This window comes from Pantherophis guttatus, chromosome 17, assembly GCF_059756535.1.
Source record: "Pantherophis guttatus breed Tessera chromosome 17, ASM5975653v1, whole genome shotgun sequence".
NCBI classification, from domain to species: domain Eukaryota; kingdom Metazoa; phylum Chordata; class Lepidosauria; order Squamata; family Colubridae; genus Pantherophis; species Pantherophis guttatus.
Window position 1 is genome coordinate 3,682,212 of NC_142079.1, and position 24,936 is coordinate 3,707,147.

Sequence of the window (24,936 nt, forward strand, 5' to 3'; positions counted from 1 at the left end):
GTGTGCCGCCCAGTGTCACAGTAGCAAGAACAAACAAGCCAACAAGCTAGCTAGCTCCCTGGATGAGTAAATGGCAACCAAAGGCTTCCATCTGAGAAAGAGGGTTTAATGAAAGACTGAACATTCACAGGAAAAGTTGTGCTTCATGCTTGCATATGACTTGTAATCCAATTCGTAATTTAGCCCAAGTTCTTTTGTGTTGGTTGCTTTTAGCTGTTTTTTTGGAGCAATATCCTTTTGGAAAAATTGTTCTTGTTTTTGTTTTTGTTTTTTCTTTATCAAAACAACATTGGAAAAGCGAAGCTGTTCTGCATCCTGTTCCCTGCAAGCAGAACTTTGATCCTCCGCTATCCATATCTACAAGTAATTCCAGTAATTTGGAACTTGCTTCATCAGCAACAGCTGACCATGGGAAATATTTATGCCATTTAAATTTATGGAAGTTTTCATGGTTGATATCTAGGTAAAAGGAATGCAGGAACTCAACTCAAAAGGAAATCAACAGTGGACCTTCATGGGGGAAAAAATGTGGAATACAGTAAGGCAGAAGAGTCAGAATAAAGTTTATTTTTGTGGAAAAATATATATCCAAGAAAAGGTTTATTGCATCAAGCTAAGCAGAGTCTGGTCCAGCATTAGCAAATCCAACTGGTATCCAGTTGTCTCCATTTGGTTACTATAGTTCACATTCCTGTACCAATTAAAATAGTTTAAAAAACGAAATAAAAAAAAAATGAGCTGCTTTGACTGTTTCATTATAATGTGCTCTGTTTGTATCTTTAAGCTGTAATGCTAAATAGAAGAGAGGAGTTGCAAAGGCTGCCAGCAATTAGTAGTACAGTCCCTTTCACATCTGTTGTCCTTCAACTACCACTGCCTAGTGTTCTATGAAACATGAGAGTTGAAGTCCAGCATATCCAGAGAGCAAGAAATGGGAAAGATTGCTTAAAATTACATGTTTAAAGTAGAGTGATGACACCCTTTCTACCTTCAAGAATTATTTTAAAAAGTCAATTTGTGAGTTCAGAAGCCAACTGGCCATTTAACATACAATAGAGGTGCTTAATGTTGGAATGTTGTCTACATGGGTCCTTTCAAGACTTGTTTTGAAAAGAAAACTTGAGACTCACGTATATGCATACATAATACAGACACACTTCTCATCCAGGTCATGTCCTTCACCAGATGGCTTCTTTCGCATTCTTTGCTACAGTTTTCCTCTCAGAGAAGGATACCCATCATACACCAAAGATTTATCCAGGGAAGCTGCTGTAGAATTGTAAGAACCAGCCTTCTCTTCTCTGTCCACGAGGCAGACGTCCTCCTGACACCACCTGCAGAAGAGAGAAGAAAGCCTTCTGCCTTCAAATTCAAACTGGATTTCTTAGTTTCAGACCCCATCTACCTCAACATTGCTTCCTGTTGCCACGATTGAAAGGTGATAGCGCCTCTTGGCTACCGACGCAGGTCTGTGACAATCAACATTCAATAAGAGTATACAGCAGAAAGCTTTGATGGCATCTGCCTTGAGCTTAATGACACATATATATCAGAAAATTGGAGAAAGGTTTTGGCTCACCATTTTGAGCTGGTGTAAACAAATTATTGCATACCCCCTCGTTAGGACAGAGGTGAATGATTTTCTCAGAATCCAGGAAGGGACCTGTTCACACAACCAGTTAGAACAGAGTTTCCCAACGTTTCTGGCTTTGCGGACTGGTGGGGAGGGGGGAGAGGAGGTCGTTCCACGCGAGCGGCCAATGTGCATGTGCCCCTGCCGCTCACTTAAATGGCACATGCACATGCTTGCCCCTGCTCATCCAAGTCAGGATATGTGTTTGATGTTAATGGGTGCAATCTTTTGGGTTTCTGTCTTGTTAGATTTAATGGATACCTCTGAGCAGCATAGATGTTTGTGGCCGATGCACCAGCCCTGGCTGCATGCTCCAGTAGAAGGACTCCTGTGGGAATTAAATACATAGTCTATGAACATTTCTGATTTATCCTCCTAACGAGATCTACCCTGTAACCTGAATCGGCTCCACACTTGACCACATGGGGAATTCTCCACTGTAGGGAATAATTTGCAAGCTCCTTTTAAAGTCTTCCTATTAATCCCTGTTAGCAGCATTCCAGGAACCACTTTCTCCTAAAGAACGGTCTTCCTGCTTCTTCTTTTGCCACTGCCAAGCTTGGGTTTGGGAGAACAGTTGACAGCATGAGCTGTGGAATTAGGAAAGAATCCTGAGCCTGTTCAATAATCAGAAGCATGCCTGGGAAGGTGAAATATCAGTAGGATGCTTAGGAAGGTGATGCAGCAGCTAAAGGCGACAAATAAGAGGCTTGGCTGAGCTCCTGACTTAAAACCTCCAGGTTGCACTGTTTCAAATCCCATGTTTAGAAGAGAAGTCTAATTTTACTGATGTTAAATTTAATCCCAGCTCAAAATCTGTGGGTTTTCCTGCCTCTTTGATCAATTCGGTCTTGCACTGTTATCTTTAGACAGCCTCTCCCCGACCAGTACGCTCCCACAGAGAAGGACTCCTCCAGGTGCCGTCGGCCAAACAATGTCGGCTGTCGGCCCCCAGGGGGAGAGCCTTCTCTGTGGGGGCACCGACGATCTGGAATGAGCTCCCCCCAGAGATACGGAGGATCCCGGATCTGCGCACCTTCCGCCGCGAGTTGAAGACGCTTTTATTTCATCAAGCGGGCCTCGCCTAAATTTTCTCCCTTTTAAATGAAAATTTTAAATTTTTAATTGTATTTTAAAATTATGGGTATTTTAAATTTGGATATAAATTCAGCCAAATTTATTTAATTTATTTGATTTTAAATTTTGTATATTTATGTGTTTTATTTCATGGCTGTACACCGCCCTGAGTCCTTCGGGAGTAGGGCGGTATAGAAATTCAATTAATAAATAAATAAATAAATAAATTTAGTGTTTTTACATTTCTAACAGTAGCGCATCACTGACATCTTCTGTTCGGTTTTCTGTATACTCCATCACCCCAACAAGAGCCACTTTCTGTGTGCTTTTATTTTTGGCTACAGAATCCTCTTTTTTTAAGCATTGCATACAAACTCCGAATGCTGGGTTGTTTCAGAGGATTATCATTCAGAGTCTTTCTGAGCAACACTCAAACAATTTGAGATGATTTTGTGGTAAGGAAGCAAAATATTTTGAGGCAATTCTTTCATTACCTTCGTAGATCCATGCCAGATCATAGGCAAAGTCTCTCGCTGCAAGCTGCCAGCCAGCTTCTCCCTTCGAGTCCATTCTTGGAACAAACTGCTTGAGTTTTTGCAGATTATTCTGAATTATTTGCACAGAAGCCTGCAGTTCGGGCTGCCGGGTAGCTGCCTCCAACTTGGCCTGCAAGGAACCCCCCCCACCCCGCCAAGTTACAGAATAAATACACATAATAATTCGCAGTACTAGGTTTAGTGGCACCTCAAAATGAACTGGTGACCGAAGCACCTGTGGAGAACAGTGTCACAGCTAAGGTCAGTGTAACAGTTCAGGCTAAGGACTGTGCTGGTCTTTTGAGAGTTACGTACCCAAAATTTGTGGATAGGATTAGTACAACTGATCTTAAACCATTTGCACTTAGCTAAAATGTACTTCATACAATGCCTCCCCAGTCATATCTTCTGACAAATTAAATGTTATTCTGGAATTATCATTTTTAGAAGCCTCAGGGTCTGCCTGTGCTTTAGATTTAAGACCCTTGGACTGGTTTCTGCTTTGGCAGATGAAGGCTACATTTTTCACCCTGAATGGAGGCAAAATAAGAAGTGGCAGTAAATTTGGACTGTGCTACTTAAAAGACCAATTTCTGTCGTGAACCAATTTCTCTTAACTATGAACAAGATGAAATAAACTGCAAACTACAGCGGAGTGAGTTCTGAAGGGGCAATAGCAGCACAAATCAACGTCAATAAAGACCACCACAGTTTTATATGAGGCCGAGTGAGCCTGTTGCTTCTACTAGGAGCATCTCAAATGTTAACATTTATAGGTGGTGTGACAAACTCAGGTATGGGTGCCTTCAGAGAGCCTACCTGGGCAGTGGAGAAAAAGACATCCAGCGCTTTTCCTTGGCTCTTGAGGATGCAGCGCAGAACATCCAGGGACAGGATGTTCGTGGTTCCCTCCCAGATTGAAAGCACCTGCCGGTGAAAGGGAAGCAGAGCTCAAGAAACAGATGCTAAAGCAACAACCTGGAGGAATAAGTTGGGCTGACCAAGCATAACAGTCCCAAAGTCTCCCAATAGCTTCCATGATATTCTCGGGTTTTCCATTCCTAGTCTAGCCCTATAAACACTCAAGGATAAGGGTTTTTTCCCCCTTCTATGAATGAAAGTTCTGTACTTTAAAAGCATTAATGTGGTCAGAAAGATCTTTTATATGTTATTCTCACTAGAATTGCTTCAAAATATAGCAGTTCTCAGTAATGACCTTAGAAATGTAATTTTTAAACAGTTTGGTTTGTAAGTGAATTTATTTTCCAAATGCACTTGGAACACATTCAGGTGTTATGGAATGCTACTATTGTTTTTTCAAAGGCAAATATTCATTATAAGAGACTGCATTCCTTAAGAAAGTACTTTCTGAGTATTCAGAGGCCTGAATTACCTTTTTCCCTTTTCTTGATCTCAGAATTCTGCGATAACAAAAGGAATGTCAGGAAGAAAAAGTGAAACAAAGGAAATAAAGTGCAAATTTCTCTTCCTGCTTTTTCTCCCTAAATTAGCAGCAGGATGCAAGAAAGTAAAGGAGGAGTAAAAAACAAAATAAAAAGTCCAGTGCTTCTTTACCTGGCTATCCCGAACAATAACAGGCACACCTGTGTCTTCCATGAAGCCCTGTCCTCCAAAACATTCCAGGCCTTCCGAATTCATAGCGATCCCCTGAAACACAAACTGACTTGTTTACACACCTGACAAATTTGCCAGGCTCCAGATATGTACATGTTTGAATATTTTTTTTTTTATTGCAAAAGTTTTACAATTACATTTTCACCCCTTTTTTTTTCACCCCCCCACCTCCCTCCCCAAACTTCCCGTCCTCCCTAGCCCTCCCTAACCCTCCCCCCCACACTTCCCTATTATATACTCATAACTAATAATACTGATATATATACCTGAACCCATCCCTCCCCCTATATAATTTTCCCTCTTTATCTCTTTACATTAAAATATTTCTAATACATTGTTTTCAAATAAAAGCTATTTGGTACTTTCTAGTTTGGTATTTGTTCTGAACATATTCTATCCACCTTTTCCATTCCCATTCATAAGTCTCTTGTGAGCAATCTTTTAAATATGCTGAAATCTTTGCCATCTCTGCAAAACTGGCCATCTTCAAAGTCCATTCCTCGATAGTAGGCAAAGCTTCATTCTTCCAATATTTACCTATCAACAATCTTGCTGCTGTTATCATATACAATATTAATTTTATTTCACCCCGTGTAAAACCCTTAACTATACCCAATAAAAACAATTGTGGAGAAAATTGAATTTTTTTCTTCAAAACATTCTGCATGACCCACCATATTTTTATCCAAAAAGCCTTAACTTTCCTACAGGTCCACCAAACATGATAATACGTAGCATCCAAACATTCACATCTCCAACATTTTGGCTGAACATTAGGGTACATACATGACAACTTTTTAGGATCTAGATGCCATCTATAAAACATTTTATAAAAATTTTCCCTCAAATTCTGCGACTGTGTAAATTTAACATTCTGAACCCAAATTTTTTCCCATGTTTCCAACATCACTGGTTCTTCAAAATTTTGTGCCCACTTAATCATACAATCTTTAACTAATTCCGTTTCTGAATCCCTTTCTAGCAAAACATTGTAAAGCCTTTTAATATGCATTGGACCTTTCTCTCTTATATGTCTAACCAATTCTTCCTCATGCAACATAATACCAGTTTTTTGGTCCTCTTTCCATCTCAATTGTAATTGATTATATTGTAACCAGGTTAAATTAATCCCTTCGTCCAACAGTGTCTGCAATGTCTTCAACTGCCATCTGCCCGCATCTGTAAAAAGAACCTCTTTGTATAAAAACCCCCCGAGTGACATTATATTTGTATTCCACAAGGTATGACCAAGATCCAGCCATAGCGGTATTTTATAATCCCATTTGAGTCGGTGCTTCTTCCAAACTCTCATCAAAGAGTCTCTAAGTATATGACTTTTAAATACTTTATCAACTTTATCATCATAAAATAGGTAAGCATGCCATCCAAATTCAAGATCAAAACTTTCTGCATTCAATATTCCAGCCTTTTTACTTCCAAACCAATCACTTGTTAAAGTTAAAGCTGCTGCATCATAATATAACTGTAGGTTTGGAAGTTTAAGGCCTCCTCTTTCTGGAACATCTTGCATAATTTTCAATTTCACTCTCGGCTTTTTCTCGTTCCAGACAAACTTATTAAGTCCAGTTTGCCAAACTTTCAGTTGTTTATCACTTTTAAGCACCGGAATCATTTGAAACAAAAACAGAAATCTTGGCAAAATGTTCATCTTAACTGCTGCTATTCTTCCAAGTAAAGACAGTTGCAGCTTTTTCCAAGTCTCCATGTCTTTCTGAACCTCTCGCCACAACACCTCATAGTTATTTTGAAACAATTTCATGTTTGATTCTGCAACCTGAACTCCAAGATATTTTACCTTAGGTACAATTTCAAAACCTGCCCTCCTTTCAAACTCATGTTTACGATCTTGTGTCATATTTTTGACTATCATTTTAGTCTTTTTTGAGTTCACTCTAAAACCTGAAACTCTACCATAGTCTTGTATAATGTCGTTCATCAAGATTATTGATTCCATTGGTTGTGATAGGGTAACCACCAGATCATCTGCAAATGCCTTTATTCTATAATCCTCTTGCCTTATCATTATGCCTTTCAAAATTTTTGAATCCCGTATTATATTTAGCAAGACTTCCAATGTTAAAATAAATAAAAGTGGGGACAACGGACATCCCTGTCTTGTTCCTTTTTCAATTTTAAACTCTGTCGTCAAACTTCCATTAATAATAATCTGTGCTTTTTGCTCTTGATAAATTGCTGAGATCGCCTGTATAAATTGGTCCCCAAAGCCCATCTTTTTTAAAGTCTTTAGTAGAAAATTCCAATCCACTCTATCAAAGGCCTTCTCCGCATCCAAAAAAACCAGCACTGCAGAAATCTGTTTATTCTTATCAAGATATTCCAATAAGTCTATTACTTGCCTTACATTGTCCTTCATATATCTGCCCTCAATAAATCCCGCTTGGTCCGCATGAATCACCTTTTGGATTACTGGCATCAACCTGTTGGCTAATACCTTCGCATAAATTTTATAGTCTGTGTTCAAAAGAGATATTGGTCTGTAGTTCTCTGGTTTTTTAGGACCAACTTGTTCTTTTGGTATCAAAGATATATAAGCAGTTGTCCAGGATGGGGGTATTTTACCCCCTTGTTGAATATTGCAAAATAAATCTCTAAGTTGTCCCACCATTTCAGCTTGTAAAGTTTTGTAATACACTGCAGTCAAACCATCCGTGCCAGGAGCTTTGGCTGTTTTTAGCTGTTTAATTGCTGCTGTTATCTCCTCCTCTGTTATAGGATAATTCATTCTTTCCTTTTGTTGATCAGTAATTTTTGTAACTCTCTTATCCTTTAAATATTTTTCTATAAGTCCATTCTGCACCTCTTCTTTGGCATATAGTTTAGTATAATAATCCACAAAAGCTTCTTTAATTAGTTTTTGTTGAAAGATTTCTTTCCCTCCAATATCAATACTATCAATAGTCCGTATACTTTGTTTTTTCCTCAGTGTGTAAGCCAACCATCTGCCCGGTTTGTTAGCGTTGCAAAATGTATTATACTTCGCATATTGTAAACTTGTTGCAACTTGTTCCGCCATAAGCATTTGAAATTGGTCTTTCAAAAGTTTTATAGCACTTCGTATTCTTTCATCTGTTGGATTTTTAATAAGTAACTGTTCTTTATTCTTTATTTCCATTTCCAACTCAGATCTTTTCTTTTGTCGGAGCAGTCTATGTTTAGAGTTCATGTAGATGAGTACCCCTCTCATATAAGCTTTACTTGCATCCCAAACAATTTCAATTGGGGTACCTTTATTCAAATTTATTTCAAAAAATTCTTTCAAGTGCTTTTTAAGTTCTATTGTATTTTTTTCATATCTAAACAAGTTCTCATTTAATCTCCAAGAATGTCTCTCAACCTTATCCATCTCAATTTCTATCCATACAGGGCTATGGTCAGTCAGAGTTCTTGGAAAAATCTTTGTTCTTTTTGTCTTAACAAGTAGATCATTTGACAACAGGATAAAATCAATCCTAGAAAAAGATCTATGTCTATCCGAAAAAAAAGTATAGTCCAATTCATTTGGATTATGTATTCTCCAAACATCTTTTAATTCCATATCTTCTTTCATATCAAAAAAAGTCTGTGGTAATCTAATTCTAGACTTTGCCAAGCTCTTTTTATCTAGTTTAGAATCAATTACTCCATTCCAGTCTCCCATAATTAAAATAGATCTATAGTCCCATTGCAATATTTTAGTATGTAACATCTTGTAAAAATAATCCTGTTGTTGGTTGGGAGCATAAATTCCAATCAAAAGAATTTGACCATTTGCTGTGAGCAATTCAATTGCTACAAACCTACCATCTTGATCTGCTTCTATAACTTTCGCTGTTAATTTTTTATTTACATAAATAACCACACCATTCTTTTTCTGCGAAGTTGAAGATATATAATGTGCTCCTAGTTTTGAATTTATCAAATATTTTTGATCTTGAGTTGTGATATGCGTTTCTTGTAAACATATTATATCATTATTAAATTGTTTCAAATATGTAAATAATTTCTTCCTTTTCTGTGCTGAATTCAACCCATTGACATTCCAAGATAGACACTTAAAGGTCATCAGCCTCTTTCTGGAGCACAGAGCAAAATATTTGAAGTTCATCCGAGAGCTTCGATCTCGCTCCTCCCATAGCTCCACTCTCTTGTACGATACTCTTAACTGCCTTCTTGTCTTGTCTTTCCTGTTGTTGTTGTTGCTTTTGTTTAAGTAGCTTGGATTGGGCTCTAGTTATACGTTGATCTTTAACTTCTGTCAACTGAATCAAATCCAAAATTGGAGAAGAATCCAACAAGGGCTCACTCAGAAAACCTCCTTCTGCACCTTGCACTACTTCTAATTCCTGCTTGGACTGTTCTTGCAATTGCCTCTCTTCACTCTCTTTAATCTCCAAAACTGTGGATGTACGTGGAGATGGTGTTCTTTCCTTAAGAATAGTAGTGTAAAAGTGTTGTGCCTTCTCCACGGTATTCAACCGATACCCTTCTCCCTTGTATCTAAAAATTAACCCAGCTGGTGCGTCCCACCGGAAGGGTATCTGTAAATTTCTCAGTTCCTTAACAAGAAAACCAAATTCTTTTCTGGCTTTCAGCATTTTAGGAGGTAATTCTTTAAAGATTTGAAGTCGTGAACCCCCCACTTGTACAGAAGTATAAAAAGATTTTTGCAGGATATCATTTCTAATTCCTCTTTCTGTAAAGTATATGACCACATCTCTAGGCAGTTGTCTTTGTCTGGCCACCCAAGAGTTCACTCTATAGGTTTTATCTATTTTGTGAAATACCACATCAGGATTAACTTGTAGAATCTTGGCCAAGGCTTCAGAACAAACTTGTCTCAAATCCTGTCTCTCCTCCTCTCGAATTCCCCGAAGCCGTATGGCGAATTCCATTGCCCGGAATTGTATCATAACAATCTCATCATCAATTCTCTGCATTTTATTATCAACTTCATCAATTTTATAATCATTGTCTTTCATCTTGACATTAACTTCTGATTTGAATTCTTCAACTTTATAATCAACTTTCCCAATAAATTCTGCCAGGCCAGACACCACTTCTGATATTTTTTTGGTCACCTTATTTTGATTCTGTTTCACCATGTCTTTGACTTCATTAATTTCCTGCATAAGTTCCTGATGTGATTTTTGAAATTTATCATCTATCTCCTGTTGACATTTTTGAAATTTGTCATCCAGAGTTTTAGAAATAAATTCTTTTAAATCTCCCACATCAAATTCTTTTTTCTGAGTTTGTAGCTGTTGAGCCGGGGGAAGTTGCGTTTGCTGTTTGTGTGTGGGGGATCCCCCCCCTAATGCCTTCCCTTCCTGCTTCTTTGAAGCCATCCTGGCTCGTGATCTAGTTTTTCTAAAGAGGGAAGTTCCTTTTCCTTTCCCTCCTGCACAAAGACTTCTAAAAAAGTCCCCCAGATTTGATCAAACAAGGGTTAAAATAAAGCAGAGTCCAATATTGAAAAGGGAAAAAAATTTCCCAGTTATTTCTCTTATAACAAGCAAGGCAGCTTAGTAGCAACTTGGAAACTTTGTAGCAAAACAAAATAACTTCACCAATCCACACTCGCTGGCTCGTTAACTCTGAAGCTAGGCGCCATGTTTTTTCAAAGCACTTTCACTCATTCGCATTTTCTCAGATTGAAAAGTCAACAAAGTGCTAATACTTGCGTTTCCAAATTTCAGGATTCAGGTAGTTTCGCTGTTTATTAAAGCTGGTTCTTTCGCTTTAAGTTTCCTGCAGCCGGCTTGTTCTGCAGGAGCAGAATCGTCCCACGCCGCCCGGAGTCTCAGCAGGTTGGAAGGGAGCCGCGCCTGTTTCCTCCCCAGAAATGATTCCCTGGGGGGTTACAGGGGCTCGACCTGTGCCCTGCTATCTCTCCTCCAACAATCCTCAGGATTTTGAAGTTTTCGAGCCGCTTCTCGATCGCAAAGCGGCTCTACAGGCGGCGGGGCTGGCGGAGCTTCAAAGAGCGCCGTCGTCGCCGAAGACAAGGAAACCGGAAGTCCATGTTTGAATATTTTTGCTTTTGTGCATTTGATCTTTATCTAAGCCACATTTACTTGAGGATTCAGGGGCCTGTTTGCTTATGGTCTTCTGCAAAACCAAATAACCAGGATCCCACTAGCCCCTCTTCTGACAAACCCGTTTCATTCAAAGGCATTCTGCCTTCATGAGTTTGTGACAAAAACTGATGCCTTTGAATAAACGTTGCTAGGGGAAGAGGGGCTGACTATGATTCCCAATTCTTTGATCCCGTAGACTCAATGGCCCTGTATAGGCGCCCTCTTTGCCAGTCGTGGACACTGATTAGCCCATGGCATCAAACTGAGCGTGACCTGCTTTGCAGTATAAAGCTTAGCGAGAGGGGTGAGCAGCCTCAGCAGGTGCTTCTCCTGCTCCGTCGCCGCCTTCGTTTCTTCCAGGCCAAGCAGTCTCGCCAGCTCCATCAGCAGCAGGAACGCTGCTTGGCTTTGCACCTGCACAAGTGGGAAGGCAGTTCGTCTGAGCAAACCGGCACCTCGAGGCCGGCAACTTCCTCCCTTCCTCCTCCTGCTTCCTCCCTCTACAACTATCCGGAACAATAATCACATGGCAAACTACAAACCATGGTTTGCGGGTGGCAATGGCTGTTTCCCTGTGTGTGGCAAGTTCCTGGACAAATCCCTGCAGTTCTCTTGGAAAGGATTTCGGAAGGATTTGCCCTTGCCTGCTTCTTCTTCCTAGGGCTGAGAGCGCGTAACTGGCCCAAGGTCACCCCGCTGGCTTTGGACTTAAGGTCGGACTAGAAGTCCCCATTACCCAGCCTTGTGCCCTCAGCACTACAGCAAACTACCTCTCCTTCCATAGTGGGTTAAACTTTCTGAATCTTACATGCTTCATTCTGTTGTTAAAGTTCTCCAATTGTATGCTACTCTCCCTACACTGGCATCTGATTCCAAACAACCGTAGGAGAACATTCTGGAATCTTTCCCAAGTACCCCTGGAGTCTGGACCCAAGAGGGCGTGTGCTCACCTCCATTCGTGCCAGAGTTTGCATGTGCAAAGGGTGATCTTTGAGGGGTTTTCCAAAGGCTTCCCTTTTGGTGGCGTAATCCCGTGCCAGGTTGACCATTCTATGGATGGGAACAAAGCCAGCCACAGGGATTAAGTGCTGCCTTTGCTCCAATTTTTAAAATGTATTTCTACTATTTCCCAGCATTTAATTTCATTCTTTAATTAAGGCATAACACTGTAACAGTAACAGAGTTGGAAGGAACCTTGTAGGTCATCTAGTCCAACCCCTTGCTCTCGCAGGAGACCTCTACTATTTCTGATATCACCGAAGATAATATATAACGTTATACACTGGAGGGATATAACATTAATATAATAAAAATGCTAGATATTTTTTCCTCTTTATCAATCCAGCCTCTAGGTAGCAAAATTATTTCCATTTCTCGTTATACAGACTACGGGAACAACCCCTCCACTCAGGAACCCATGTTCCTCCCCAGCCTCCTCACTGTCCGGCTCTGCTGCCAGCTCTGCAGGCTGCAGGCAGACAACAACACATGCTGCCAATACTGGAGAACAAAATGGGTATTTTTTTTGGCATATTCTTTTTGCTTAAAACAAAGTTTGCAGATAGGTGTGTGACGATGTTGAAATGCTTTTAATACACCTGAGTAATCCTCTATAGTTTGCAGGAAGTTGACCAACATTTTCAGGTGATGTCATCACATCTTTAGCAGTTTGAAATTTAGGACATGCCAAACTACATTTTCCCAATTGTTCTCACTCTTTGCCCAATTATCCTTGAGATAACAGTAGAACTGAATTGCTTTTAATTTTGTCCAGATATAGTTTTTCTTAGTTGCTTTTACTTCTCAGGCTTGAAAATCACCTTCTCATATTTCCTGCTGCAGCCACAGCATTATAGATCCTAGTGATGTTCAACATGTTGGCAATGTAAGGTATCCCCTGGCCTTCCGTAGAGATCTGAAAGCAACAAGGAACAGCTTCAAACGATTTGATTCGGTTCCCCTTAAAAAGCTAATTGCAATTAAATGGGCAGCAGTGGTACATTCCCCCCCCCAAAAAAATTCTTAAATACCATTTTCAGGATCAGAGAAAGAGAAGAGCATTTGGCTTGAAGCAAAGGCAGGAAGACTAGACCTACAAACCAACCTTTCAATTTAAATAACTAATTCTAAAAATGTACAAAGCCTGTGTATCAGAGGAACCATAAAGCTGAGTACACACAATTCAAGCAAAGGAGCAACATACGATACTAAAACCATGTTTGCAACTGAATGCACCAAAGAGGCCTATTGTACCATCCTCTGGGGTCAAAATTTTTTTGAACCGTTGTTCAGAAGTCTCAAGCTTTTTTTTTTCTGCTAACAGTTTTAAAAACAACAGAAATCGTTTGAAGTAAGCCGCACCAGACACTAAAGGTGAGGATCTTCCCCTGCATAGCTTTTCCACCTACTGGTATAAATCCATATGCTAGCTGGGGAATTCTGGGAATTGAAGTCTACATATTTCAAAGTTGCCAATCCTGAAAAACGCTGGTCTAAGTGAGCCCTTCCATCTTGCTGATTCCCTCCTTTCAAGGTCAGCAGCCTTCCCTGCCTGACCGCACTCTCTGTGCTCCTCTCAATATCCTGAACGGACGAAATACTTTCCTCCGTGGTTCCTACCAGATGTGCTCGAGCTCCATCCAGCAACAGCTCTGCCGTTGGCAACGCCCTCGTGCCCAGCTTCTCTTTCAGCCTCTCTATTTTTATGCCGTTCAGCTTCCCATCCTCATATATTTTCAGGTAGAAGAGCGAGAGGCCTCGGGAGCCCTGCCACACAAAAGATGCTAGCTTCAGACCACATAAACGGAGCTGGAATTCGGACATTACTGACCGTGTAACTACTTGCAAGCTGCTGTTTCATATTCTTTGGGTTGGCCTGGGAAACTGACCTGTTTTACTTGCCCATCAGGGCCCACGATCCTTGCCAGGGTCAGCGTCATGTCTGAATCAGCCGCTGATGTGAACCATTTGAATCCATGCAGGCTGTAGGAGCCATCTGGAAGTTCCCGTGCAACAGTTTCTGTTCCACCACCTGGGGAAAAAAACCCCACATTTTTGGGCTGGGAATTTTCCCTAAAAGAGGACTAATGACCACTGGTTGATTAAATTTTGCTTCTGCTTTCCATTCAGGAGTTTATGGTGACCTTCACAACTCCCTTTTCTTATTTTCCCCAGCACAAACCTGTGAGGTAGGTTGGACTTCAAGAGGTAGTGCTTGCTCAAGCAAACAAACCTTTTCTTATAGCCAGACCAGATCCCAAACGTTGAAACACCAAAATGCCTTTTAAAAATGCAATACTTTCTCATTAATGTCAATCACTATTTAATAGTCTAGCTATTAAAGTTTAAATTAGCTGACAGCACAATTCCTCTGCCTCTGAAGAGGTGTTTCATCAGGGATATTGGGTAGCCTCTGTGTGAACAAGGTATCTGATTTTATCTGCCATCTGTGATTGCAGAAGAACTGCATTGAAGATTAATGTGGAAGGCGGTAACTTGTATAGCCATTGTGCAAGTTGTAGTTTATGGATTTCCCATTCCCTTTTTTATAGAATAGCATACATAAATAAATTCAAAATGTAGCACACACACACACCCCCCACACACACAAAACATGCCTGGAAAAATAGCCTAACATATGAATGTAAACTTCTTTAAATGCAGACTGTTGAGTAAGTCAGTCTACCCAAATACAATCTTATTCGCTAACCTGTATTATTTCAGAAAGAAAGGATTGGGTCTCCCATGTTGCATCCCCTTACCAACATCAGAGCCGCCTTTGCGTTCAGTCATCCATTGGCCAGAGATCCAGAATGTCTTGGGGTCAGCTGATGTCAAACGAGCATAGGCTTCTTCCAGGGGTTTTGGGATCCCTAAAGACTGTTGGAGTTGCAAGCAAGAGACAAAAGGCAGATACTGTATATAGATGGATGGAGAGATGAAATATCTGTCAGCCCGGCCTTCAGTTCCTATGTGAGATGGGATGACACAAGCAAGAGGACTAAAAGCATACAGTGGTCACCATCAAAATTGGGGGCCTATTTGCAGTTAGATAATCAGGTTCCCTGGCACAGCAAGGTCATGGCAAAAGTCGCTGAGCAGCAAAGTTAGGCAAGGGAGCTACTGCACCCATAGGTCTGAAAGGGGAGGGCAAGGGGAGGACGATCACCAAGGCCTTTGTACTATATGGAACATGGCAGAGAGAACCAGGTTAAAATCAATTCCTGCTAGCATACAAGATTCTGAACTGGATTAACCCATGCAGCTACTCAGCCAGGGGCTTCCAATTAAAAGACCCAGAGGTGCCCCAAGGCTTCCTTCTAAGACAGGGTGCTTTGAGTTGCTCTCCTGGGTGGCTCTTCAGGATTAATGAATGCCAGATGAATTGGAGTAAAGAGCTGCAGCCTGGGTTATAAAATCTCTTTGGTGGAGGCTTCCTAATGCCTGGAAGTGACCCCTTATACACTTGACAATTATTCTTGTGCCTTCAGTTCTGGGTGCTTCACCCGTTCACTGCATAAACCTTTTGTCTGCAGAAACTCAACTGAGGCTCAGACTGGCCTGGCCTTTGACTTCTGAATGTAGTATATCTCTTTCAGCAAATCAGCCATTAGGGTGTGCATCCACACTTCTGCTGATCTCACCTACAATAGCAACAAATAGGCAGCAGTTGAAAGATGCTGTGTTCCAACAGGTCTTCTACTCCCTTTGATTTCAGCAGCCAAATGTTCACCTCTTCCCTATCAAGACTACTTTGAGAACCAGTTGTTAAGTTGCATCATCAACTGTGGCTTTTGGCACACAGGTTCAGTATCGTTGTACAGGCTCTGGGAGTGACGGGAGATTTTATTTATTTATTAGATTTATATTGCCGTCTATTCGCCCATGGCAACTCAAGGCGGTTTACAGAATATAAAAAACCACATTTAAAAACAGTACAACTCATAAAAAAAATCAAATAAGTTAATGTAATAAAATCACCCGACCCCCACCTCCCACCCCAGCGACAGCCGATCACACGAGCCATTTAATGGGCTCCATCCCACTCTGGGTTCCCCAAGCCCGCTGGCAGATCCAGGTCTTCAGCTCCTTCCCGAAGAGAATTAGAGTGGGGGCTGTTCTAATCTCTGGTCTGGGGGAATGATGTTCCAGAGAGAGAGAGAGCCACTACGGAGAAGGCCCTTCTGGGTCCCACCAGGTGTATCTCCCTCGGAGATGGGACCTGCAGCATTCCCTGCCTCCTCACTCTAATGGGTCCAGTAGATGTGACTGACAAGAGACAGTCCTTCAGATAACCTGGTCCCAAGCCATGAAGGGCTTTAAAGGTGACAACCAACACCTTGAATTGCACCCGGAAGCAAATTGGCAGCTAATGCAGCTCCCGCAGGAGAGATGATATATGTGCATACCGGGGTCCGCACAAAACCATGTGGGCCGCTGCATTTTGCACCAACTGGAGCTTCCGGATGCTCTTCAACGGCAGCCCCATGTAGAGCGTGTTGCAATAGTCAAGACGGGGAGTGACTAAGGCATGAATGACTGTGGGTAGGGATTGCTAGTCCAAGAAAGGGTGTAACTGGTGCACAACTCGCAGTTGCGCGAAGGCTCTCCTGGCTGTGACCATCACCTGCTCTTCAAGCAGGAGTTGTGAGTCCAGGAGAATCCCCAGATTACGCACAGGGTCTGTTTGGGGTAGTGCCATCCCATCCAGGACCAAAGATGGCAATTCTCCCTGAGTCAACGAACATAATTTATTATTTATATTTATTTGTTCAAGATAATATACATAGCCACCCAATTCATTCTTGATGAATCTGGATGGCTTACAAAGTAAAATGATCTGGAATTGGAGCCAGATCCTGGGAGAGTATTATTGGGGCGTGGGGGGAGAATCCAACCATCCTTCAGGGAATTTTTTGATGGTGTAGATGGAAAGAGCTATGACTATTCAACAGGTACAAAATGGATGTGACTTTCCAACTTGTTAGCATAAAACAGAGGGATAGGGGATAGGACAGAGAGATTTTTACAAATGTTACTAAGGACACCTGGACGTTTTAAATAACAAAAACGGTCACTTCTAGCAGTTCCCCCTTTGCAAAGACTTACCTCAATTACTTTTGCTGCTCCGTCAGTCATGGCTAGAGGGCATCCATAGCAAGCAGAATTGGACATAAAAAGATACATCTTGGCAATTTGATAAACACGGCTGCAAAAAGAGAAATACATGAAGATGAACTTGGCATGCCTCCCCAAAATGCCTAAATGGCAGATTTGAAACACACTGGAAAAGGAAAAGGACTTCTGAGGAAGCAGTTGGTGAATTGAAGTTGACTCCCTGGAGAGCAGAGCCCATGACTGCAACAAAATGAGGAAGGAGCTAGCTTCTCAGAATTCCTGTCTGGAATTCTGAACAAGAAGAGGACTTGGGATCGCCCACATGTATTCCGGATAAAAGCTCCCCACCAAGAGACCAGAAGAGAATAGACTCCCACAGGTATAGAGTCCCAAGGTGCTTTTTCAAAAGGCAACTGAACTTTCTGGGTTTTGGTTTCTCATCCAAGAAGTTTCTTCAGCTCTGATTGCTAAAGATTCAGCTTCTTGGATGAAAAGTGAAATGTCTTCAAATAAAAAACATAAAGCCCAGTTGCCTCTTGAAAAAAAGCACTTTGGGACCATCATGACCTAGATGACTGAGAATCTCCATAGTTGACAGGTTATAAGATCAATATGGAAAAAGATGTTATATTGGATTTACAAATCAAAACAACTTGTCTTAATAATTAAAAGGGATCTACAAATAACAAACTAGATTTGTATAGCTTTTTATCTTAGATTTACAATGAAGATGTTAAAATGTGAAGGTGCTTCTGAGAAGAGACTGACAAATCAAATTCTGGGACACTATTTAAAGCAGGGGGGCCCAACCTCGGGTCATGGACTAGTATCTTTCTGCGACTCATTTCTAACTGGACCACGCAAGTGAGTGAAGCTTCATCTGTCCTTGAGATCTAGATAACGCATGAAATCAGTCCCCCCTCCTCCCCACCTTGGTTTCGAGGAAAAATTGTTTTCTATGGAATGGTATCCAAAAGGTTGGAGACTGCTGATTTTAAGGGTCTAAAGACCAAAATCCTTAAATTGAAAGAAAGGACTGTAAAGTTGGATTATTGGTTAAAATATATGTTGTTGTTTCTGGTATCTCTTAATGGACTTTTGCTAATGAGGATTGAATGACAATGCTTTAAAATTGGTTCATAGATAAGAGATAAGGGAAGAAAAGATATTTTCTTGAAATATCGGGGAAGTTGATAATTTATTGAAGTTACTGAAATTGTTTGTAGTTGTGATGAATTGTGATGAAGTCATGTCTTTATATATCTTTTCTTTTTATACTATTTAAATTGGTGGATTATTATTATTAAACAAAATAATAATTTAAAAAAATAAACAAAACAAAACATTAAGCCATGCTAAGATTCAAGAATATGCAAGAGATACCCAAACAGGGTCACATGGTTTTGCATGGCTCCCGTAAACCACAGCAGTACCTCCAACGGGAATATCTCCTTTTATAACCTTCAGCCACAAGGCTCTCCTCAGCAGAGATGTCCTTCAACCTCTTCCAGGCTGGGCAGGTGGTCACTTGGTCCACACGTTGTCCCCAGGCATCAAAATGCAATAATCTAGGAGGGTTTAGCTCACACTCACGGTCCAAGAAGTCAATTTCATCTCTCAAACGAGCTCCGAACCGTTCCAGGTCAACGTTCACCTCAGCAAACACCTACAAGGTCAATGCATAAATATGGAACATGAAGAGGTGGTAGGACAGGTATCAAAATGTAGTTTTGAAAGGAACAAAGGAAGCTAAGTTAAAGGGCTGCTGATTTCTTTATTTGGCCAGCAGTTTCATCAGGTGTTTCTTCAAATAAGCTATGTTTGTGGTTAGTTCTTAGAACAACCAAGTCGCCTCTCAGTGTCTTTCCTAAAGAACACGCAGATTATATATGGGCTCAGTTTCAAGCTTCGTTCACTGTATTCCCATCATCCTTTTCTTGGGTAAAACAATTGATGAAAATACAGCATTGAAAAGGGATATATATGAATCAAAGTTTTTGATGGTTCTCACAAGGCTTCCGGAGCTTGTTTAGCTCTTTAGCGTGAGTGGGAATCTAATGCATGATTTGTCTTTGGGCAGCTGGAGGAAAAAACAAATATATACTGTTAATACATTAAATGTACAGCTAGTCCTTGACTTATAAGCATTTGTTTAATAACAGTTCAAAGTTATGAAGGCCTTGGAAAAAGTGACTTATAAACTTTGAGTTGCTGGTGATATGGATGATTTACTTCAGTGGTGAAATCCAATTTTTTTTACTACGGGTTCTGTGGGCGTGGCTTGGTGGGCATGGTGTGGCTTGGTGGGTGTGTTTTGGTGGGTGTGACAGGGGAAGGAAAGTGCAAAATCTCCATTCCCACCTCACACTGGGGCCAGCCAGAGGTGGTATTTGCCGGTTCTCCAAACTGTTCAAAATTTCTGCTGCCAGTTCTCCAGAACCTTTCAGAACCTGCTGGATTTCACCCCTGATTTACTTATGGTGGAATATTACAAAGTGTGCGACATTTGTTGTACATAATGATTTAACAATATTCAGGTTGCACTGCATAAGGTAAGGGTGGTAGAAAATGTTACTCACTTAAAGTGGCTGAGCCAGAACTCCAAATAGCCTCAACCACCATGGCTAATGATGTGAACTGCAATATTACAAGAACCACAGGTGCTTAACTTGTAGATGCTACAAGTTAAGATACGTTTTTGTATAATCATTTGTTTGCAATGCTATTGTATCAAATTGAAACTCTGTTGTTGTAATCTAATGAGTGAATTGGATCATTGCTGTTTTTTTCAAGGCTGCAAATTTGTGTTTCCAGAATCAGGATGCTCATGTAAACGTTCTGTTCCATTCTATTTGTTTAGAATGGAATAGAACATTCCATCTCCCTCAGATAAGCAATGGTATCCAACATATATATGCCAAAGGTATTTGCTTAAAGATTTTTCCTTTTGATAATGTTGCATTATACAATTTGTCTGAATAAACAGCAGAGACAGCATATTCTAAAGGTAGTCCTCACTTAATGAACGAGGACTTAATCAGTGAGCGTTCAAAATTGTGACAGGGTTCCCAAAAATGGAAATATCAAAGTTTAAAACTACTTCAGGAAAAACATGATTCGAACTCTGCCATCATAACTCTAAAAGGAGAGGGAGCTCTTTTCATGGAAACTCAGTTTACTCCCCTCCTCCAAACATATTAAGTCCCTAATCAATTTCTAATATTCTTCTGCCAGTTTTCCTTCCTTCTCAGTATGATGTAAACTGTCCTGGCCTGTTTTGTAACCTCACACCAGCTGGCTGGGGGAAGAGAATTGTACAGTAGCACCCCTTTGAAAAAGGTTGGAGGAGACACTCTTACACAAGAGGCAGAAATTGGAGCTTCCCAGCCTCCTTGGCTCTGTCATAGAACCATCCGGCTGGAAGGAGCCTCGGAGGTCTTGTAGTCCATCCCCTTGCCCGGTTCCCAACTGGGTGCGCATCTCACCCTCCTGTCCCTATCCGGTCAAGGGACCTGGCCAGGGGCAGGGGGCACAGGAGCAAAAGCGATGGGGAGCGGGCCACGGGCAGCAAAGGAGGCGGAGAAGCGCCGAGCCAGCCCTGCGGCCCCCACCGTCAAATCCCCGCCTGGCGCTCACCCACCTGAGCGGGCAGATGGGCTCTCAGGTAACCCTGGAGCAAGGGGTCTTCCAGGTACAGGTTCCCCATCCGAGGCGCCTCCATGCTTGCACCCTCGAGCGCTCCGCAGTTTCTCGGTTCTCGCAAAGGCTCCCGCTGGGGAAGTGCCATGGCGGTCGGGGCGAGTCCTACACAGGTTTGATGCAGGTGGGTGCCCCGGGGAGGAGATTTTAACGCTTCATACGAGAGCAAAGGATCGCGATGCGAGAGCGACTCGGGGCTGGGCCAAGAAAGGGGTCAGGGACGCCTAGCGGTTGGCAGGCAGCTCTTCGGCCTGTTTTTTGCTGCTGGGCGGCGGGAAGCTCCCCAATTCATCCTCTCCCATTGCAAAAGAAGGTGGCAAAAACGAGAGCCGTGCAATCTCTGCAGTGCCTCTGCGAGCGCAGGGCGAGCTCCCCGAAGTTCCCCAAAGGAGGAAGCGAAAGGCCACCCTTGGAATATCGCATCCAGTTTTGGTCGCCACGATGTAAGGAAGATGTTGAGAGACTCTAGAAAGAGCGCAGAGAAAAGCAGCAAAGAGGATTAGGGGACTGGAGGCTAAAACGTACAAAGAATGTTGCAGGAATTGGGGATGTCTAGGTTTGATGAAAAGAAGGACCAGGGGAGACATGATAGCAGTCTTCCAATATCTAAAGGGCTGCTTTCTCCTGACTTCTTCTGGCCGTTCCTCACTCCAAAACTGGAAGGACAGACCTCTTGTTCCCTGGTTCATCTGAAATATTAGTACTGCTTTACAAAGCCTCAATAAGACCACACTTTGAATACATTAATGCATCCACTTTTGGTACCCATATTATAAAAAAGATGCTGAGATTCTGGAAAGAGTGCAGAGTAGACCAACAAAGATGATTAGGGGGCTGGAGGCTAAAACATACAAAGAACAGTTGCAGGAACTGGCTATGTCTAGTTTGATGAAAAGAAGGACTAGGGGAGACATGATAACAGTGTTTCAATATTTGAGGGGCTGCCACAAAGTAGAGGGAGTCAAGCTATTCTCCAAAGCATGAGAAGCTGAGAAAACAAACAACGGATGGAAACTAATCCAGGAGAGAAGCAACCTAGAACTAAGGAGAAATTTTCTGACAATGAGAACAATTAACCAGTGGGACAATTTGCCTCCAGAAGTTGTAAATGCTCCAACACTGGAAGTTTTTAAGAAGAGGTTGGATAACCATTTGTCTGAAATGGGAGAGGGTTTCACTTCAATCAGCTGTTCTCACTGTTAGGAAATTTCTCCTTAGTTTTAGGTTGCTTCTCTCTTTGATTAGTTTCCATCCATTATTCCTTGTCTGGCCTTAGGGTGCTTTGGAAAATAGCTTGACCCCCTCCTCTCTGTGGCAGCCCCTCAAATATTGGAGGACAGCTATCATGTCTCCCTTAGTCCTTCTTTTCATTAAACTAGACATTCCCAGTTCCAGCAACCATTCTTCATATGTTTTAACCTCCAGCCCCCTCATCATCTTGGTTGCTCTTCTCTGCACTCTTTCTAGAGTCTCCACATCTTTTTTATATCATGGCGACCAAAACTGGATCCAAATTTTTTTGTCCAGCTTGAGCTGAGAATAGAACTTTATTCTATTTCTTCTAACCAACAATGTTCTCTATTTAAGAGAAGAGTTCCATAGAGCATGTGCAAACAGCTTTTCCCCTGAGCTGGTCTCACATGACAGAGAGAATCAAGGATGTCAGAATGAGGAAGGAGGAAAAAAAAACCCAGAATTTTACAAATTGGGCTACCTTTCACCTCCCAAATAAAATGAAAAGAGCTTTGATGTTCAAAAGAAAGAGAGAGAAAAGCTGCCTGCCTAGTCGGTACCCTACAGGAAGAAATGTTATTTTGACCCACAAAGAAGTGGGGATGGCAGAGTAAGAGAAAGAGAGGAAAAAACAAAACAGAATTTTAACAATTGGGCCACTTTTTGCCTCCCAAATAAAATGAAAAGAGCTTTGATGCTCCAAAGAAAGGGGAAAAGCAGGCAGCCCAGTCAGTACACAACTCTCTATAGGAAGAAATTTTATTTTAGCTATTTTAATCTTTCTGTCGGGAGATTCATAGGCTGCTCTGAACCCAGGGGAGAATGGGAGAGGCAATAAGTAGCAAGGAATAAAAGAAAAAGGAATAAAAGAGCTAAAAAGGCACCAGAGAGAAGAGCTGACCAGGCAGGGCTGAGAGAGGAATGAGGTGCCTGAGGGGAAAATGAAGGGAGGATCAAAATGGCCTCCCTGTTCCCGCCAAAATCCCCTCAGAGCTTTTTGAAAAGTTAGTCTTACTTTCTTTATTTTATTATTTGTAATAAATAGATATTCAAAGGAGATATTTATCTACCATTGCCTGCCCCTTAAATTAATGTTTAAAAAGATTCCTTTATTCTTCAGTTCTCTATTAAATTATTATTATGTAAAGTATATTTTCTCTTCAATTGGCTATTCCTTACATTATTAAGCTTTTTATAATAACAGGCCACAAATACAAAAGCGGGGTAGGATCTGAAAGAAGAAGAAAATATTTTGTGTGCTTCATTCACTAAAAAAATTGAGCATGTTGTCTTTTCCTGCCCAAATGTTTATCTTCCTTCAGCTGAAAAGAAAGCTTCGTCTGAGGCTTAACTAAACAGAAGTGGGGACGGCAGAGTGAGAGGAAAAAAACGAAACAAAACAGAATTTTACCAATTGGGCCACTTTTTACCTCCCAAATAAAATGAAAAGAGCTTTGATGTTCCAAAGAAAGAGAAAAGCAGGCAGCCCAGTCACTACCCAACTCCCTACAAGAAGAAATATTATTTTAGCTATTTTAGTCTTTCTGTTAGATTTATAGGCTGCCCCAAGCCCAAGGGTGAATGAGGGATGCAATAAATAGCAAGAAATAAAAGAAAAAGGAATAAAAAGTTAAAAGAACGACTGAGAAGAGAGCTGCCCAGGCGGGGCTTGAAGGGGGGAATGAGGCACCTGAAGGGAAATGATGGCGGACCAAGATGGCCTCCTCCTTCCCGCCAAAATCCCCTCACAGCTTTTTGAAAAGTTACTCTTATTTTTCCCATCTTTGTAATAAATGGATATTCAAAGGAGCTCTCTACCATTTATTGTTAAAGAGAGCCTTTTGTTCTTCAGCTCCCTATTGCTTAAATTATTGCTATAAAGTATATTTTCTCTTCCACTGGTTATTCCTTAAATTATTATGAAGAAGAGCTTTTTCTCTTCTGTTGCCTGCCCCTTAAATTATTCCTAAAAAGGTTTTTTTTTCCTCTTCACTTGCCTGTGGCATTGATTTAAAAACAAATCAGGGCATCCATGCATTGATTTAAAAATCAAATTGAAAACATGTCAAATTATATTCAATTACATTTATTTTCACCCATAATGTCTTGTCTTTGTCTTCATTTTGCTCTTTAGCTGTTTTGAAACAAACCTTTAAACCAATAATAAAAACAAACAACCCCCTCAAAACTGAAACAGTGCATTTTGGATGTTCTGACAATTGCAACATTTTGCTTATTGACTCATGTTTTATATTCAAGCTACAGTGTCCTTTTTTATTGTCTTCTGTTGCAGTTTATCCAGTATTAAATGTTTTAAAACACAAATTTTAAAGGTTAAAAAAAAAAAGACTTAAAGGCAAAAAAATACATAAAAAACAGCAATGCATAAAATGCATAGTTTGAAAAGAGAAAAATTCAGCAGAATCTGGGGATGAAAGAAACTCATATTCAGGAGGGCGCTGCTGATGGCAATTTGTGCTCATCACAGATGATCAGATCAAAGGATAAGCACAAGCTGGATGCACATTGTTTGAATGCAAAAATTATATCAAATAGAACTGTCTCGTCTTCCTTTAGGTTGTGATCCAAAAGCCAGGTCTCTAAATTAATATGGCTACAGCCCAAATCACACACATCGGCCAGAAGCATAAAATCTTGAAGCTATGAAACTCCAGATGAACAAAATGGTTAGGAAAGAAAATTGGGGATTTGCCTTTGAATTTGCTTTCTTAAGAGACATGCAACTCATTTTTGTCTGACGCAGGAAACGGCCCTCTTTCCAAGCCGAATTGCTTCTGAGCAAGAGTCCCTGGTTCTGGTGAAAAGGCTGCTTGCAGTTTCAATTTCCTGCATCAGTTACCTGCGAGGTCTCTTCCCGGAAAGCTCTTGTGGAACCTGCTATTTAGAG

At 41.1% G+C, this 24,936-nt stretch overlaps 1 protein-coding gene across 1 annotated transcript; it reads right to left on the bottom strand.

Moving 5' to 3' along the window:
* Positions 1 to 546: 546 nt before the first annotated feature.
* Positions 547 to 23,699, bottom strand: LOC117670746 (acyl-CoA dehydrogenase family member 11-like). Its single transcript, XM_087880486.1, has 15 exons — positions 23,208 to 23,699; positions 20,737 to 21,260; positions 18,530 to 18,762; positions 17,088 to 17,187; positions 14,741 to 14,858; positions 13,868 to 14,010; positions 13,599 to 13,745; positions 12,800 to 12,894; positions 11,930 to 12,029; positions 11,253 to 11,393; positions 4,822 to 4,914; positions 4,066 to 4,173; positions 3,205 to 3,376; positions 1,895 to 1,961; positions 547 to 1,334 (listed from the first exon to the last, which is right to left on the bottom strand). The coding sequence occupies exons 2-15, from the start codon at positions 20,881 to 20,883 to the stop codon at positions 1,208 to 1,210; spliced, it is 1,791 nt and encodes a 596-aa protein (XP_087736612.1). The 5' UTR covers positions 20,884 to 21,260; positions 23,208 to 23,699; the 3' UTR covers positions 547 to 1,207.
* Positions 23,700 to 24,936: the final 1,237 nt, after the last annotated feature.

Excerpts from the sequence above, each read along its gene's own strand:
- LOC117670746 (XM_087880486.1), bottom strand. The coding sequence starts at position 20,883 with ATGGCACTTCCCCAGCGGGAGCCTTTGCGAGAACCGAGAAACTGCGGA. Across the intron at positions 17,188-18,529 it reads AGGAGATATTCCCGTTGGAG|CCGTGTTTATCAAATTGCCA; the intron begins GTACTGCTGTGG and ends CTCTTTTTGCAG. Across the intron at positions 3,377-4,065 it reads TCTTTTTCTCCACTGCCCAG|GCCAAGTTGGAGGCAGCTAC; the intron begins GTAGGCTCTCTG and ends GGTTCCTTGCAG.